Here is an 18,004-nt window from a genome sequence, read left to right as displayed (position 1 = left end):
CAATCCTGCACCAAAAATGAAACCCAAACCTGCACCAAAAATGAAACCCAATCCTGCACCAAAAATGAAACCCAAACCTGCACCAAAAATGAAACCCAAACCTGCACCAAAACTCAACCCCAACCCTGCACCAAAACTCAACCCCAACCCTGCACCAAAACTCAACCCCAGCCCTGCACCAAAAATCAAACCCAAATCTGAACAAAAAAGTAATCTAAATCCAAACTAAAAAATAATCTCAATCCAAACCAGTTTCTAATCTGTAGGGGAAAAAATGGAATTAGAAGTTGCATTTGATTTTGCTGACATGAAAGCAGCTCCCCTGGACTCAAGATGTGGATATTTTTAGGACTAGCTAAAAAATTACAAGCAGTGCAATTCTTTTCCTCTACTGGGAATGCTTTCAGTACCTCCTGGAAGGAAGTTCAATGGTTAAGATGAAGTTGATGAATTACACAAAAAGCCTTCTAGTAAGGGAAACTGTTAAAGGATCTCTCCCTGAACAATCAGATCAGCCAAACTCCCATCTCAGCCACAGCTGAAACCCAGAAAGAGAGATTTTGAGAATCAGAGAATCATTAAGGTTGGAAAAGATCTCTAAGATCATCAAGTCTAAGCACCAACATCTACTGTGGCTGTCCTCAGCTCCACAGAGACAAGAAAATTAGGTAGGACTGGATGATCTTGGAGGTCTCTTCCAACCTTAATGATTCTATGCCTCTAAGAAAATCAAACTACAGCATCCAGATAAGCTTCTGAAGAAGACAACCTCACCAAGGTGACATTGCTCAGAGCTCCAGCAAGCCTGACCTTATTCCAGGGATGGACTTCACCAACTTCCAGCTTACTCTGGTGTAACTCAGGCCAAGGAAACCTCACTCACAGTTTCTTTGTTGCCTCGAATGTGTAACTGGAGAGTAATGAGCCAACAACAGGAGCCCTACCTGGGTATCCACTGTCGACATAAGGCTTAATGAGGTCTCCAAGTTTTGTCTTCTCTGCAACAGCTTCCTTTAGCAGTTGCCCACAGCAAACTAAGGGGAAGGAAGAACACAAAAGGCAGGAGGTTAAATTTTAAAAAGGAAGCTACAAAGAAAAGAGACCAAAAACAAAGCAACCAGAAGCTGCACACTGGAATAAGGTCACTGAATAAAATAAAAGTTGTAGGGTTGGGTTTTTTTTTTGGGGGGGGTTGTTGTTAGGATGTTTTTTATTATTTCAGGTGGATTTTGGCCAAGCAGAATAAAAAGCAAAGAGCCTGAGCTGGGGAGAATATTGAATAAAAAAGAATACATTTGGCAAAGAACATATTAAAAACAGAGAGAGAGGGAGAGGGAGAAAGATATTAATCAAATCTGTTTCTGAAATAATAACTCAAGGGACTGGCAGAGGTTTTCACTTCTTATCAACTTGTAATGACTGAATGAAGTTACACCTGCTGAACAGCCTCTGAACTGCTCTGCTGGAGGTGCAGGTAATGTGCCAGGCAAGGAAGTGACTCTCTGGATCATTTAATGATCATGTAAGAATTAGAGTTAAAAAACTGTGCTAATGCAGCATTATCGTTGCCTTCAAACCCAGAGAACACCAGGAGATGCTGTTGAAAGCTTTAGTCAAGGCAGTGGGACATGAAAGGTGGCAAGTGTGGGCTTGGGCAGTGATGGCTGAGCAAAGTCACTGAGTCCAAGTGCTCTGTGTGAGTTGCAGACACCAGTCCTGAGCCTTCTTTTAAAGAGAAGGAAGTAAAGCATGGAAAAGTTACACAGCATCACAAGTCACAGGATCCCAGCGTGGTGGGAGTGGGAGGGATCTCTGGAGATCATCCAGTCCAACCCTCTGCTAAAGGTGGGCACCCACAGTGCTTGCCCAGGGTCACAATGCACAGATGGGGTTGGAAGCTCTCCAGACAAGGAGATTCCACAACCTCTCTGGGCAGCCTGCTCCGGTGCTCCAGCACCCTCACACCAAACAAGTTTCTACTCCTCTTCAGTGGAGCCTGCTGGGTTCCAGTTGTGCCCATTGCCCCCTGTCCTGTTCCTGGGCACCACTGACAAGAGCCTGCCCCCATCCTCTTGCCCCTCACCCTTTAGCTCTTGCTGAGCATTGCTCAGATTCTCTCTGGGGCTGCTCTTCTGCAGGCTCAGCCCCAACAAACTTGGACAAAGTTGATGAAGTTGATGCTGAAGTGAGAAGGGAAGCACACAAATGTTACCAGTCCTTAGTTCTCCTGGAGAAGCAAATTCATAATCACAACAAGTGGTACAAAACTACATCAGAAACTCACTGCACAGACCCCAACTTAGGGCAACTAATGTGCCTAAATTTAATCCAGTTCCCAAGACTGAGAGCCCTGAGGCTGTTGAGTCCAGAGAAGAGGAGGCCAAGAGGGGATCTGATCAGTGTCTAGAAATATCTGAAGGGTGGGTGCCAGGATGAAGGTGCCAGGCTCTGTTTGGTGGTGCCCAGTGATAAGACAAGGAACAATGGGCACAAGCTGGAACTCAGGAGGTTCCACCTCACATGAGGAGCAGCTTCTTTCCTGTGAGGGTGCTGGAGCCCTGGAGCAGGCTGCCCAGAGGGGTTATGGAGTCTCCTTCTGTGGAGACTTACCAAACCCACCTGGATGTGTTGCTGTGTGACCTGCTCTGGGTGATCTGCTCTGGCAGGAGGGGTTGGACTCCACCTTCCACCCCTTCCAACCTCTACCACTCTGTGATTCTTAAGCATAAGATTACATTTTTAAGCCTGTGCTTAAATCCCAATGGCCTAACTGGAAATTAAGCACATGCTGAAGGCCTTTCAGCAAGCTATTGGCCTTCCAGCTCTGATTTAAATACATAATTCTGCTACTATCTGGTTTACTTAAAGCAACATTTAAAACAGATACACTTAAACACACTTAAAATCCAAATCAGCATCTGGGTGAAGCAGTGCTAATGGTAGTCAGTCAAAAGAGCTGCAGCTCTCTTCTCTAGTAGCTACTTAAAAATATATAGATGTATATAAAAATAATAAATGCAAATTTTGACCTAGATGAAAACAGCTCCAAAGCTGCAGTTAGAGAAATAAAGGTCAGATGATAAAATAATCAGACAGGATGAGAACAAATTCATTTTCTTTCAACACATTCCAGCACATTTTGGGTTTCCAATCAGTGCATCATAATTAAACACAGATTAAACACATATTAAACACAAGCAGCTGTGTATTACAAAGACAGCTTTGAATACAGCTGCAAAGATTTCTTTTTAAACCACAGCAATATTAAAGGGCTGAGAAATCATTAGAATGTTAATAACTTACAGCACACAAATTCTATCCACAGGTTTCCTGAACAACCTCCAGGGATGAGGACTCCACTACCTCCCTGGGCAGCCTGGGCCAATCCCTGATCACATTTTCAAGGGAGGAATTTTTCCTGATCTCCAAACTAAACCTTCCCTGGCACAATTTGAGGCCATTTCTCCTTGTTCTATGATTTGATATTAGGGAGAAGAACCCAACCTCATCCTGGCTCCAGCCTCCTTTTAAAGAGCTGTAGAGAGCAATCATAGAATCAGGCAGGTTGGAAGAGAGCTCCAAGCTCATTCAGCCCAACCTAGCACCCAGCCCTATCCAATTAACCAGACCATGGCACTTAGTGCCCTATCCAGGCTTGGCTTCAGCACCTCCAGGGATGAGGATTCCACTACCTCCCTGGGCAGTCTGTTCCAATCCCTGATCACATTTTCAGGGAAAAAAATTTTCCTGATCTCCAAACTAAATCTCCCCTGGCACAATTTGAGGCCATTTCTCCTTGTTCTATGATTTGATATTAGGGAGAAGAGCCCAACCTCATCCTGGCTCCAACCTTCTTGCAGGGAGCTGTAGAGAGCAATCAGAGAATCAAGCAGGTTGGAAGAGAGTTCCAAGTTCATCCAGCCCAACCTAGCACCCAGCCCTGGCCCAGGCAGCTCCAACTCTCACACACTGTGCCCAGGCAGCTCCATCTCTCACACATTGTGGCCTGGCAGCTCCATCTCCCACACATTGTGGCCTGGCAGCTCCATCTCCCACACATTGTGGCCTGGCAGCTCCATCTCCCACACATTGTGGCCAGGCAGCTCCATCTCTCACACATTGTGGCCAGGCAGCTCCAACTCTGATATTATTCATGATCCACTGATCCCTCCACTGAATTCTGAGCACTACAGGAAACTAACACCTGGCAAAATACTGCTGCAAGTGTGGTTATATATATATAAAAAAAAGATGACAACCCCCCCCCAAAAGTTGGAGCTGCTTTGTCACAGAGTACCTGCTCTGCTGCTTTATATTTCTTCACCAGAACACTTTTCCCTGCCTGCTAAAATCTGACATCCACAGCAACGGACAACAGAGGAACTTTACGAGCAAGCCAGAAAGACAGAGAGGAAAAGATAAATGGTCAAAAAAGAGAGGGAGAAGGGAGGAGAGACAGCAAAGTGCATATTGACTGAGAACTTACTGTTGACAACTCCGTATTTCTGAGCTATGAGTGCTGCCTGCAGGCTCTTCCCACTGCCTGGGGGTCCACAAAAGAGGATGCGCGGTGTGAAGGGGGCAGCTGATCGGGGCCGTGTTTGGACATAGGTAAGAGCTGCAACATGAGAGTGAGGCAAAGATGACAACTGATGTCTCATTTCTCCCCTCTTCACCTCCAAACTCCACCAAATCTCTTTGCTGCTTCAGTTTTGTTTCCTTTCTTTTTTTTTTTCCACATTGCTAATTTCTCTTACCACTGAACCATCCAAGCTGCTCCAGCCCAAATCAAGACGCTGCTAAAATTGTCTCATCAGCAGCTTGCAGGGGAGGGGAAATATCTTCCCATCATTACACTCCTTCACTTTCTTTCATCAGCAGATGTCAAAGCATTTTAAAGAGCAGATTCAATTAATAATTGCTCTTTTGCTGGGTTGTTTTTAGCAGGAGTCACTTCCCCCCCCCCTCTCCTTTTTGCTTGATAGGTACAATTTTACCCTGCAAATTACAGGAGGGCTATAATTACATTTCATCCTTTCTGCAGTTTCTGAACAAATATTTAAGTGAGGAAAAAACTTGGGATGTTAAATTAGTCTGACATTTATCCAGCTCTCTGTGTGTGTCTGTGTGATTAACAGGCTCCTAATTACAATACTCTAGGCATGAAGCATAGGATGGCATGGCACAATGCAGCACTGGCAACACACAGCTGAGGAGGATTTTAACTTTCAGGCCATCATTTGGGCATCAGGCAGAGAGGATAGGTTGGACTTGGGGATCCTGAGGGTCTTTCCCAACCTGGATGTTTCTGTGATGTTTGAGCCTCTCTGTCTGGTTCTGTTGTGTCTGGTTGCTGGAGATCATTCTCCCACCTTTTGTTGCATGGAGGAAATGATACATTTAGGTCCATGGACAGATCTGGGCTTGGAGTCAACGACCTTGAGGTTCATAGAGTCATAGAATTGTTTCAGTTGGAAAAGACCTCAAAGATCATCCAAGTCCAATCTTCAACCCAGTACCACCATAGCCACTAAGCCATGTCCCCAAGTCCCATGCCTACAAGTTTCTTGAACACCTCGAGGGATGGGGATTCCACCACACCCCTGATGGGGACTTGTTCCTCAAGATGCAATTCTCTCCATACCTTCTGGCTCTGAGGAACTGCCTGGCAGCACCTTTCTGCTCCTGCCAGGGAGCCCAGACTGGCACCGTGGGCTCATCAGCATCATATTGCTGCCACCACCCAGGCCACTTATAGAATCATAGAATGGTTTAGGTTGGAAGGGACCTCAAAGCTCAGACAGTTCCAACCCCCTGCCATAGGCAGGGACACCTCCCACTAGAACAGGTTGCTCAAGGACTCATCCAACCTGGCCTTGAACATCCCCAGGCAGGAGGCAGCCACAGCCTCCCTGGGCAGCCTGTGCCAGACTCTCACCACCCTCACATTGAAGAACTTCTTTCTCAGCTCCAGTCTAGCTCTGCTCTGCCTAAGCTCCAAGCCATTCTCGCTTGTGCAATCACTACGGAGCAAGCCACACTAAGACCAGCAGCAAGGGGAAATTTCCTCTTTCTTTTTTTCTTTAGTCCTTTTTTTTTTCTTTTTTAAACCTCTGTAGCAATCCCAAACACTTTAACAAAGCCTCTGGAAAACCAGAACAGAAAAAAAATCAAGTGGTTAGAATCACAGAATCAGTGAGGGTTGGAAGGGAGCACAAGGAGCAGCCAGTTCCAACCCCTCTGCCATGCCCAGGGACACCCTACCCTAGAGCAGGCTGCACACAGCCTCAGCCAGCCTGGCCTCAAACACCTCCAGCCATGGGGCCTCAACCACCTCCCTGGGCAACCCCTGCCAGCCTCTCACCACTCTCCTGCTCAACAACTTCCTCCTCCCCTCCAGCCTCACTCTGCCCACCTCCAGCTTTGCTCCATTCCCCCCACTCCTGGCACTCCCTCACAGCCTCAAAAGTCCTTTCCCATCATTTTTGTAGCCCACTTCAGATGCTGGCAGGCCACAAGAAGGTCACCTGGGAGCCTCCTCTGCTCCAGCCTGCACAGCCCCAGCTCTTTCAGTCTGTGCTCACAGCAGAGCTGCTCCAGCCCTATGATCATCCTCATGGCCCTTAGTATTTGCTCTTTTGCTGCCTAACTTCCTAAACCCCAAGTCTGAGTTACCCAAGGAGTGCTGGATTTAATTCTGAGCCTTTTCCCACAACCCAGTGTACAGAAAAAGCACAAACAGCAGAGGCAAAGCACCCTGCTTACAAATGATGCTTAATTTGCAGTAAATAACCAAGTTAATTAGGAGTAATGATCCCCTAGACAGTCTCCACATCTAATTATTCTTTTAAAAAAGGGAAAAAAATGATCTGGCTGCTTGATGCACTGCAGATGGAAAAAGGGGAAAAAAAGGATCTAGAGAGGCTTTTTTTTTCTCCATTCCAGTTTCCAATTTATCTCACTACATTATTAATTAATAATAATTAATATTCAGGCAGCCGCATTTTTATTTACAATTCCAGGCATGAATTCTTTATGAATGATGATATTGAACTTTTAAATTTAATTAAGTAATTTAGAGGTAATTAATGGGGAGATGCAGAGTGTAAACTTCCTGCTTGTTTAGCTGGCAAGTGCAGCACTTGGTATTAAAGGGAAAAAAAAGACCTTTTCTGAGATGCAAAATGAGTGAAAGAGAAGAAATCAGCTGCAGGCTGACAGCTACAAAGTACATCATCAATTGGTCTTTTTGGCAGATGCCCTCTTCACTTCTGGAAGGATCAAGGTTTCAAGTCAGCTTGCATTCATAGGGTCATAGAATCAGCCAGGTTGGAAGAGAGCTCCAAGCTCAGCCAGCCCAACCTAGCACCCAGCCCTGTCCAACCAACCAGACCATGGTACTAAGTGCCCCAGCCAGGCTTGGCTTCAACACCTCCAGCCACAAAGACTCCACCACCTCCCTGGGCAGCCCATTCCAATGCCAATCACTCTCTCTGCCAACAGCTTCCTCCTCACATCCAGCCTGAACCTGCCCTGGCACAGCTTGAGGCTGTGTCCTCTTCTTCTGTCTCTGGCTGCCTGGCAGCAGAGCCCAACCCCACCTGGCTACAGCCTCCCTGCAGGCAGCTGCAGACAGCAATGAGCTCTGCCCTGAGCCTCCTCTGCTGCAGGCTGCACCCCCCCAGCTCCCTCAGCCTCTCCTCACAGGGCTGCGCTCCAGGCCCCTCCACAGCTTTGTCGCCCTCCTCTGGACACCTTCCAGTACTGCAACATCTCTCTGCAATTCAGGAGCCCAGAACTGGACACAGCACTCCAGGTGTGGCCTGAGCAGTGCTGAGCACAGGGGCAGAAGAACCTCCCTTGTCCTGGTGCCTACACTGCTCCTGAGCCAGCCCAGGATGCCATTGGCTCAACTGTCCACCTGGGCACACTGCTGGCATTAGAGTCAGGCAGAGGTAAAAAGGGATTGTTGAACAGCAAAGCTACCACCACAAACAGCTTTTAAAAAGGGGAATGCTGCTGCTGGCTTTGAACTGCTCCCAAGTCTTGGTATCAGACTTGTGGAAGGTAGCTGCACCTTGGGGAGGTGAACGATTCAGTCACAAAGCAGCCTTTTAGAAGAGACTCTCGGCAGAAAGAACTGAGCCATCTCAGCTGTTCCTGGGAAAGGCTCTGGGACTGAGATATTCCTTAGCTGCACTTCCTCTTGTCCTGCAAAGTAAGTATAGGGAGCAGCCCTAAAGTTGTATCAAAGAGAACATAACTCAGGTGGGAGCCATCTCTGTGACTAATCATAGAATGGTTTAGGTTGGAAGGGACCTCAAAGCTCAGACAGCTCAAACCCCTCACCATAGGCAGGGAAACCACTAGAGCAGGTTGCCCAAGGCCTCAACCAACCTGGTCCTGAACACCTCCAGGGAGGTGCTTCTGTGCTCCACAACCTCCCTGGGCAACCTGTACCAGTGTCTCACCACCCTCAACCTGTGCCAGTCTCTCACCACCCTCACTGCAAACAACTTCTTCCTAAAATCCAGCTTCAGTCTCCCCTCTGCCAGTTTAAATCCATTCCTCCTCATCTTGTCATTACAAGTCCTTGTAAATAGCCCTATCCTAGAGACTGTCCCTAGGAACCACTTTTTAAAGAAGAGTTAATCAGCTCTGCAGTATTTTTGTCCAGTTCTGAGCTCCCCAGTCCAAGAGTGCCATGGTCTAGTTGATTGGATAGGGCTGGGGGATAGGTTGGACTGGATGATCTTGGAGGTCTCTTCCAACCTGGTTGATTCTATGAAGAGGGACATGCTACAATGTTCAATGGAGACTGGGAGGATGAGGAAGGGATTGAAACACCTGTCTGATGAGGAAAGGCTGAGAGCCCTGGGGCTGTTGAGTCTGGAGAAAAGAAGGCTGGGAGGAGATCTGATCAGTGTCTCTAAATATCTGAGGGGTGGGTGTCAAGAAGGGGTCAGGCTCTTTTCAGCAGCGTCCTGTGAAATGGTAACAGGCACAGACTGCAACCCAGGAGGTTCCTCCTCAACATGAGGAGAAACTTCTTTACTGTGAGAGTGCAGGAGCCCTGAAGCAGGCTGCCCAGAGAGGTTGTGCAGTCTCCTTCTCTGGAGACATTCAAAAGGATGTCACTCCCATGTGACCTGCCTTGGGTGACCCTGCTTTGACTCAATGATCTTCAGAGATCCCTTCCAACCTCTGCCATTCTGTGACCGCATTAACTTTCAGCTGTGCCATAGGGGTCCAACACTCACCCTGTGAGAGGACATCCACGGAAGGCTGATCTGCATTGATGGATTTCAAAACCTGGTGGTAGATCTGGAAAATGTCAGGGAAACTTCTGTGATATTCCAGCAGTTTCTTGGCCATCTCCTGTTCAGACAGATCTGGCTCCACCAAACGCTGCTGCACCACCGGGTCACTTGGCCAGCCAAAGGTTGTGTGGTACACCTCTAGAAGACAGACACTGATTAGCAACTAAGAAGCTGGTTTTAGTGAACTGAGAAGCTGGTTTAGTGAACTTAATTGGTCTTTCTGAGCTCCAAAAAGTTTTCTAAGCAAAATCAAGGCCTTGGTTTCAGCTCTGTGTTGTGGCACAAGCAATGACCTGTGGCCTTGCATCACTGCTTCTACTGACAGCTGGCACAGAGAGAATCATGGAATCACAGAACACCTTGGGTTGGAAGGGACCTCCAAAGGTCATCCAGTCCAACTCCCCTGAAGTCAGGGACATCCTCCACTAGATCAGGCTGCTTAGAGCCCTGTCAAGCCTGATCTTGACAGGGATGGGGCCTCAACTACCTCCCTGGGCAACCATGCATAATGAGAAAGAACCAGGGACTGGGGATAGGCTCTCAGATTCCAAGACTGAACCTTAAGGAAGCCCTTTGATAAGCAAATCTCCTTCACAGCAAATCAAACCCACCCCTTTAGTTAGGAACATCCTCCCTAATTCCACTCCCTAAAACATCCAAAGTGATTTTTTTTTACTGATCAATGTCAGGATTTCATTTTGTGATGGGTGACTGATACTGAAACTCAACAGACAAGACAGAGCTAACTGTTTGATAGCCACTTAGTGGAAGATATCTAAAAGTATATCCATACCTCAGGAGAAAAAACAACAAAACAGGCTCTAGCAAAGGTCCAGAGCAAAAGCTAAGCTGATATGGACAGATCTAACCTTCAGCTCTTCCATAGAATCACAGAATCAGTGAGGGTTGGAAGGAACCACAAGGATCAGCCAGTTCCAACCCCCCTGCCATGCCCAGGGACACCCTACCCTAGAGCAGGCTGCACACAGCCTCAGCCAGCCTGGCCTCAAACACCTCCAGCCATGGGGCCTCAACCACCTCCCTGGGCAACCCCTGCCAGCCTCTCACCACTCTCCTGCTCAACAACTTCCTCCTCACCTCCAGCCTCACTCTCCCCACCTCCAGCTTTGCTCCATCCCCCCCACTCCTGCCACTCCCTCACAGCCTAACGATTTCAATTTTAACCCCACTGGACTGAAGTCTTAGGAACTACGAAGATGATTTAATGATAAATTTAATCACAAAACCAAAATTCCTAACACATTTAATCACATTTCTGAGACCAAGCAACAGCTCAGTTTCTGCTGGGGAGGTCAGGAACAAACAGATACTGCACCTCTGGTGACAGGATCAAGCCTTTTGCCAGTGTTCCTCTCGATCAGCACAGTGTCTGGAGCATAAAGCACAACTAGGCACAAGGGAGAGAGAAGGGGAAAAAATAAGGGGGCGGGAAGGAGGGGAAGGAGGGGAAGGAGGGGAAGGAGGGGAAGGAGGGGAAGGAGGGGAAGGAGGGGAAGGAGGGGAAGGAGGGGAAGGAGGGGAAGGAGGGGAAGGAGGGGAAGGAGGGGAAGGAGGGGAAGGAGGGGAAGGAGGCTCTTGTTAGTTTCTTCCATTATTTCCTATAACTGTTTTGGATGGATCCTAGGATTAAAGGTGGATTAATGCAGTTCAAACACATTTGCCTTGTTTTCTTTTCCCAGTATTCCACTTGCAAGTATCTGAGTTCACTTTTAATCTGAATTTTACTCCCCTCCTAAAGAGCACAGTGGGCTGAGGCAGACATGAATCCAATCCTCACTCTGGAGTGCTGCCTGTCCCCAGCACCCACACCACCTACCGAGGTCCTCCCTCACCTCCATGAGATCTGGAGCCTAGCACAGAAGTCCTTACGGCTGACTGCAGACCCTCTCCTACAGCACAAACAACTCTTCCCCCAGGTGCTTTGGGAAGGAGAGCAGAAAAACTGCTGGTTTGTGATGACCTCACAGAAGAAAAAGTCTTCAAAGATGATTGGAAAGCATCAAAAGATGGAGCAGCTGCCAGCTCCTTGGGTCGCTTTGGGCTAAGCCTCCTCGCACTTAAAAACTCTAATTTAATTAATTTCCTTGGTGCATTTGGTTACAAGTTTCAAACAAGTTTCTTCTTCTGCCTTTCTTCTCAGTATCAAACAGCTCTTTCAGGCACTTTTCCCCCTATTAAAGTACTGGGAGCCCACAAATCTCATCTCTTCTCAGTCATCTTTTTGATTAAGCAGACAGGCTGAGCTTTAAGCTTCTCAGCCAGGTCTTGGTTGCAGGGCTGTAATTGTGAGCAAAACTCAACTTGAGCTGTTATTAGCTGTATTAAAAATACATGCAAGTAGCAGGCATTAAACACTTCTGCCTAACTCTGTTGCAGTGATTCTGAACCCTTCATTAGGAGTCGAAGCTCATCCAAATCAAATCCAAAGTGACAATTCATGGCTTGCTAACGTCCTGTTCAGCCTCCACTGGCAAGCTCCACATCAATTATTTTCTGCTGTATTCCACACAGGCATAATAATTTCTTACATTCTCTGCCTGTATTGATTTGGGACAAATGCCTTCTAGTTGGCAAGAGCAGCTTGCAAGGTCTTGTCTCTCAGCAATTTGCCAGGCAATGAAGGTTCACACAGAGCCGCAGGGGTTGGAAGGGACCTCTGGAGGTCACCCAGTCCAACCTCCCTGCCAAAGCAGGATCACCCCAGGGTAGGTCACACAGGAATGCATCCAGATGGGTTTGGAAAGTCTTCAGAGAAGGAAACTCCACAGCCTCTGTGGGCAGCCTGCTCCAGGGCTCCAGCACCCTCACTGCAAAGAAGTTTTGCTTCATAGAAGCACAGAATTAACCAGATTGGAAAAGACTTTAGGGATTAAGGTGGAATCTCCTAGGTTCTAGCTTGCACTCATAGCCCCTTTTCCTGTCACTGGGCACCACCACAAGGAGCCTGGCACCTTCATCTTGACATGCACTGAGGGGAAGTTGAGGCAGAGCAAGTTTCATTTAGACAGGAGGAGGAATTTTCTCCCTGTGAGGGTGACAGAGCCTGGCACAAGCTGCCCAGGGGGGCTGTGGAGTCTCCCTCTCTGGAGATATGCAAACCCTGCCTGGATGTGTTCCTGTGTGATCTGGGATAGGAGATCCTGCTCTGCAGGGGGGTTGGACTGGATGAGCTTTGGAGGTCCCTTCCAGCCCCTGACATTCTGTGTTTCTGTGATGCACCCCTCAGATATTTAGACACTGATTGCATCCCCTCTCAGTCTTCTCTTCCCCAGGCTAAGCAGCCCCAAGACTCTCAATCTTTCTTCATAGCAGAGACCTTCAAGTTTCCCAATCATCCTCACAGTTCTCCATGGAACTCTCTCCAGCAGATCCCTGTCTTGGGCTTTCTCCTCTCCAGAAGAGAAATTAGACACAGCATTGCAGCTGTGGTCACACCAGGGCAGAGCCCACCCACACTCTGAAAGATGAAGCTTTACAACAAGACCATTCCACTGCACTTGGTGGAACTTGCTAGTTTGTATTTTCTCATTCAACAGAAGGAGGCTTTTGTGTTTAGTGCATGAGGAATTGCTTTGGTCTGAGGATAAAGGCTGACTGCAAACTCCTGCTGCTTATACATGCACATTGAGGTGCACTCATGTTCAGGCTGATTTCTGGAGAGGGAAGGCAGAGGAAATTTGGACCCACTCCTACAACAGAAGCAAAGCAACAAAAGCTGCTCAGAGACATTTGCTTGAAGTGGGCTTCAACTTCAAGTCTAATGAGTGAAAAGGAAAGAGTTCATGTCTGGAAGCCAGGATGTGCATTCTCTGAGCTCACCTCAAGTTCTTAAGTGAATCTGAGCCATACTGAAAGAAAGATTCTGCTGCCTGGTGCCTTCAGTAGGCACTGTTGAAATGACTGAGGATTTGGGGAAGAAAACACTTCCAAACCTTTCCTACTGGATTCAACCACACAGAAACTGTGCACTGCTTACCAACATGCCTAGGAATGATGCCAGATGACTGCAGCATCCATGCCTGCTCCTGATTTTCAGGGAAGCCTTCCAAGATCCATCCCTAATGAACAAAAAAACCACATGAAACAGTTATTGATCTTGGAAGAGATTAAAAAAAACCCAAATACCAAAATCAGCACTAAATAGCAGAGAATCAAGCAGGTTGGAAGAGACCTCCAAGCCCATCCAATCCAACCTAGCACCCAGCCCTGCCCAATCACCAGACCATGGCACCTCCAGCCACAAAGACTCCACCACCTCCCTGGGCAGCCCATTCCAATGCCAATCACTCTCTCTGACAATAACTTCCTCCTAACATCCAGCCTGAACCTGCCCTGGCACAACTTGAGGCTGTGTCCCCTTGTTCTGCTGCTGGGTGCCTGGCAGCAGAGCCCAACCCCACTGCCTCCCTTCAGGTAGTTGTAAACAGCAATGAGCTCTGCCCTGAGCCTCCTCTTCTGCAGGCTGCTCAGTTCCCTCAGCCTGAAATCAAACCAACCCAAATCAATTTCTCCAGTTTTGAAATATTCAAAAGGATCTCCAGCCCACACCATATTTATATATAGAGAGAGAGCTGTATAAAAGAAAAGAGGCTAAACAAATCTAAAGGCAGATTTAATGCCAAGAACAGTGAGGAAAGCATGCAGGCTTTCATTATTTTCTTAAATTATACAGGACAACTCACACTAATGGAACCAGCATTCCCAAAGCTAATGAAGCAACAGAGGAAAAGAAAGAAAAAAGAGCTTTTTGCTCCCTAAAGTCCTTGTTATAGGCAGCTAAGTGCTGGATTGAGCATCTTTAAAAAAACATTTACAGATCTGTGAAATGCCGGAGGAGAGCTGCAGCCTCACTCTGCTTCTGTCTGATGCAGGGTGTGAAACCTAATCCACTTCCCAGGCTCCAGCCTGCATCTTCTGAACCTTCTTTAATTTATCTTGTTAGCTGCTTAAGCACACATGTCCTCCTCACCACTGCATCCTGGACCTTGGAATACCTTAGTGATACTCTAGGAAATGGGAGGTTGGAGCTGGATGATTCTTAAGGTCTCTTCCAACCCAAATCGTTCTGTGGAACTCTGAAAGCTGGAAAGCATCTTTGGGCTGCAGGGGCTCTGCTATGAGGACAGGTTGAGGGAGTTGGGGCTCTGCAGCCTGGAGAAGAAAAGGCTTTGAGGAGACACTGGAGTGGCCTTCCAGGATCTGAAGGGGGCTACAGGATGTCAGTGGAGCTCTGAAAGCTGGAAAGCATCTTTGGGCTACAGGAGCTCTGCTATGAGGACAGAATGAGAGAGTTGGGGCTCTGCAGCCTGGAGAAGAGAAGGTTTCCAGGAGACCTTGGAGTGGCCTTGCAGGATTTGAAGAGGGCTATAAGGAAGGCTGAGGAGGGACTAGTGATAAGGTCTGGTAATGACAGGAGGAGGAATGGGTTTGAACTGGCAGAGGGGAGATTGAAACTGGATGTTAGGAAAAAGTTCTTTGCAGTGAGGGTGGTGAGACACTGGCACAGGTTGAGGGTGGTGAAACACTGGCACAGGTTGCCCAGGGAGGTTGTGGAGCACAGAAGCACAGAATGTGATCAAAGATCACATTCTGTGCTTCTGTGCTCCACAACCTCCCTGGAGGTGTTCAAAGCTAGGTTAGATGAGGCCCTGAGCAGCCTGTTTTAGTGGGAGGTGTCCCTGCCTGTGGCAGGGGGGTTGGAACTGGCTGAGGTCCTTTCCAACCTAAACCATTCTATGATTCTATGACTGAAATAAAGAAGCTTTGGTTGGTTGTTTTTCCTCTTGCATTACCTAATGAGCACTATCATCTCCCAGATGAATCTGAAGCTCTGGCAGCAGAAACTACAAAGGTTCTTAAAGTATTTCAAGGAAACAGATTCATAGAATGGGTTGGAAGGGATCCTAAAGATCATCCAGTTCCAACCCCTTGCCATGGGCAGGGACACCTCCCACCAGCCCAGGTTGCTCAAGGTCTCATCCAGCCTGGCCTTGAACACCTCCAGGGAGGATGCATCCACAGCCTCCCTGTGCCAGGGTCTCCCCACCCTCACTCTAAAGAATTTCTTTTAACATCCAGCCTAAATCTGCCCTCCTCAAGCATCAATCCATGACATCTGTAGAAGGAAACTGGGACATTTCCAATCAAACAAGAAAATAGAGACTATTTAAAATTCCCTAATTAGCCTCATTTCAGGAGCATGCTGCTCAGAGCTGTAGAAAATAAGAGACTCAAGCAGCCACAACCCATTCTGGCCCTCGAGGTGTTTGCTCTGTCAGACTGTGTTGAGCTACTTGCTGTGGTCACCCAGGTGCCTAGAAATGGCTTTATCCCTCAGGACTTGCAGCAGGTGAGGCTGCACAACATTTTGAGCAGAGCTTCAGTACTAGTTCTGAATATATTTGTGCCTGTACAACACATACAGAAGGTCCAGATCCTCTTCTGGGGAGAAATGAGAGTGGTGAGAGGCTGGAATGGGTTGCCCAGGGAGGTGGTTGATGCCCCATGGCTGGAGGTGTTTGAGGCCAGGCTGGCTGAGGCTGTGTGCAGCCTGCTCTAGGGTAGGGTGTCCCTGGGCATGGCAGAGGGGCTGGAACTGGCTGCTCCTTGTGGTCCCTTCCAACCCTGCCTGATTCTAGGATTCTATGAAATGGCATCAGATGTGCAAAGCCAACAAATCCATGCCAACAAATCTGGCTCATCCTCTCCTCTCTGAGTGCAACACTTTGGAAACTAAAGCAAAATGAAAACCACAAACCCAGCCTACAAACCCAGCCTACAAACCCACTGCTTCTGCTGGCACTCCAGCAGAATATCACCCTCCAAAGCTGAACAGCAGACCCTGAGCAACAGGCAGTGAACAGAATGTTGTGTTTTAACCGACGCAGGGCAAACTTCAGGAGGTTTTAAGTACAAATTTCAAAGGTCCTTAGAACTGCAATAAGTAATTTTACAGCTAAAAGGGTTGGCAGTGTAGGAAAACATAGCTCAGTAAATAGCTTCCAGTCACAAATATGTTTTAAGGCATTTAAAAGGGGAAGAAATAAAAAAGAAGGGAGGGGGCAGAAGAAAAATACACCATGAAAAGAAGAAGAGTTCAGCATTTTGGAGCTGCTTTCCAAAGGTCTCTGAGTTGCAGGGTATCAGTCAGTCCCTAATTAGAATACATTATCCATCTACTTGACACTTCAGTGAAATGTCTATTCCACCACAGAGCAGCAGCTTTGTTCAGAACAGGTTTATTGATATTCTGCTGCATTCCCTCTCCATACCCCCAGTGGCTTGGTTCTGTTTTATCACACATCAAAAAGGCCGTATGCTCAGGGCACCCCATGCACAGCTCAGAGCTGGAGGTCTGAACAGCTGCAAGTAGTATGGTATCACAGGAGGGACAAGCTCCAAGCAGATGTCACAGAGAGGAAAAAAAAAGGAAGGGAAAAAAAAGAGAGGGGGAAAAAAAGGGAGTAAAAAGGGAGTGTGGCTTGGGAACGAAGCAAGAAGAAGCAAGACACAGCAGAGCAAGACCTGACTTAAATATGCCTCTCATGCTTTATGCAAACACTGGTCTCTTTTTGCCCTCCTGACTATCATTAAAGCCTAATTAGTGACTTCACATGGTGAATTTGTATCTTTAAGAAGCCATCTCTCTTTTGTTCTTGGTGGCAGTCACCTTACATCCAGGCACGGGTTGCACCTCCTGGCATCGAGGGTGGAACAAAGGCTAGGAGTGAGTAATTCCACACTGCCTTTACTCCGTGGTCACCGCTGCCTCCCTTTCAGCTGCAAGCCTCAATCCTCTCCCACTTGAAGAGTGCTGCAAATAGAGCATTCTGCTGTTGCCTGAATGCCAGGTGAAGTGCTCCTGAGAGACCCACGCCAAGCTGGAAATCAACAACAAGGAAGTCTTTTCAAAGCCATCACTTTCCTCTCCAGATTTAAGGAATCCAGAGATAAAGAACCGCTCAAGGTCATTCCCAGATGGAAATCTCCTTCCTTTGCTGGCACTTCTCTCAGCTAGGAAAAAAAACCAACCAAGCCTACATACTTTCACACTTTCCACTTCAATAATAATGACTTGGGCATTCAGGTTCTCTCCTGTTATTTGACCTGTACATCCTTAATTTATTTCTCCCACCCCCCCCCTTCCTAATTATAAAATCCCAAATTGAAACTGTCTCAGAATAACAAGAAGGGAGAGCACAAAGAAATAATGCTGAATTATGTGGCATGGCTGAAAGCAACCTCAGCCACAGCCAGAAGGATCAAGCATCATGAATGTGCTGCTGCCTTTAGGAAAAGCAATCAGCACAGCAAAGGTGTTTTTTCCCCCATGCCTTCATTCAGTGTTTTTGGAGAAGTCAGAGACTCCTCTCACTGCCTTCTGAAGAAAGGGGACAGGAACAATGCAGAAAAGCCCCAAACCCACAGCACCAGAAATAGCTTTGCCAGTGTGGATTTGAAAGTGCTCAGAAAGCAGCAGGCTGAGGAGTGCAGCAGAAACCTTGTCAGGTCAGTTCCTGCAGTCAGAGAATCACAGGATCTTGGCTTGGAGGAGTCCTTTGAGCTCATCCAGTCCCAGCACTGCAAGGTCATCACTAAACCATGTCCCTAAGCACCAGGTTTAAACATCTCCAGGGCTGGTGCCCTGGGCAGCCTGTTTCAAC

General features: G+C 47.5%; 1 protein-coding gene across 4 annotated transcripts in view; it reads right to left on the bottom strand.

Moving 5' to 3' along the window:
• AK8 (adenylate kinase 8) overlaps positions 1–18,004 on the bottom strand; it is an 88,583-nt gene that overhangs the window by 49,976 nt on the left and 20,603 nt on the right. For 3 of the 4 annotated variants that reach the window (XM_064171551.1, XM_064171553.1, XM_064171554.1), the window contains 5 exons: positions 13,318–13,399; positions 10,657–10,728; positions 9,261–9,458; positions 4,487–4,618; positions 945–1,034 (listed from right to left, as the gene is read on the bottom strand). In XM_064171551.1, the coding sequence (XP_064027621.1) occupies positions 945–1,034; positions 4,487–4,618; positions 9,261–9,458; positions 10,657–10,728; positions 13,318–13,399 (574 nt within the window). The remainder of the gene's footprint in view (positions 1–944; positions 1,035–4,486; positions 4,619–9,260; positions 9,459–10,656; positions 10,729–13,317; positions 13,400–18,004) is intronic. The other variant, XM_064171552.1, reaches the window with a different exon arrangement.

Source organism: Pogoniulus pusillus, chromosome 35 (genome assembly GCF_015220805.1).
Source record: "Pogoniulus pusillus isolate bPogPus1 chromosome 35, bPogPus1.pri, whole genome shotgun sequence".
NCBI lineage: Eukaryota > Metazoa > Chordata > Aves > Piciformes > Lybiidae > Pogoniulus > Pogoniulus pusillus.
Note: the sequence above shows the minus strand (reverse complement) of the source record. Positions and strands in the feature narration are given on the sequence as shown.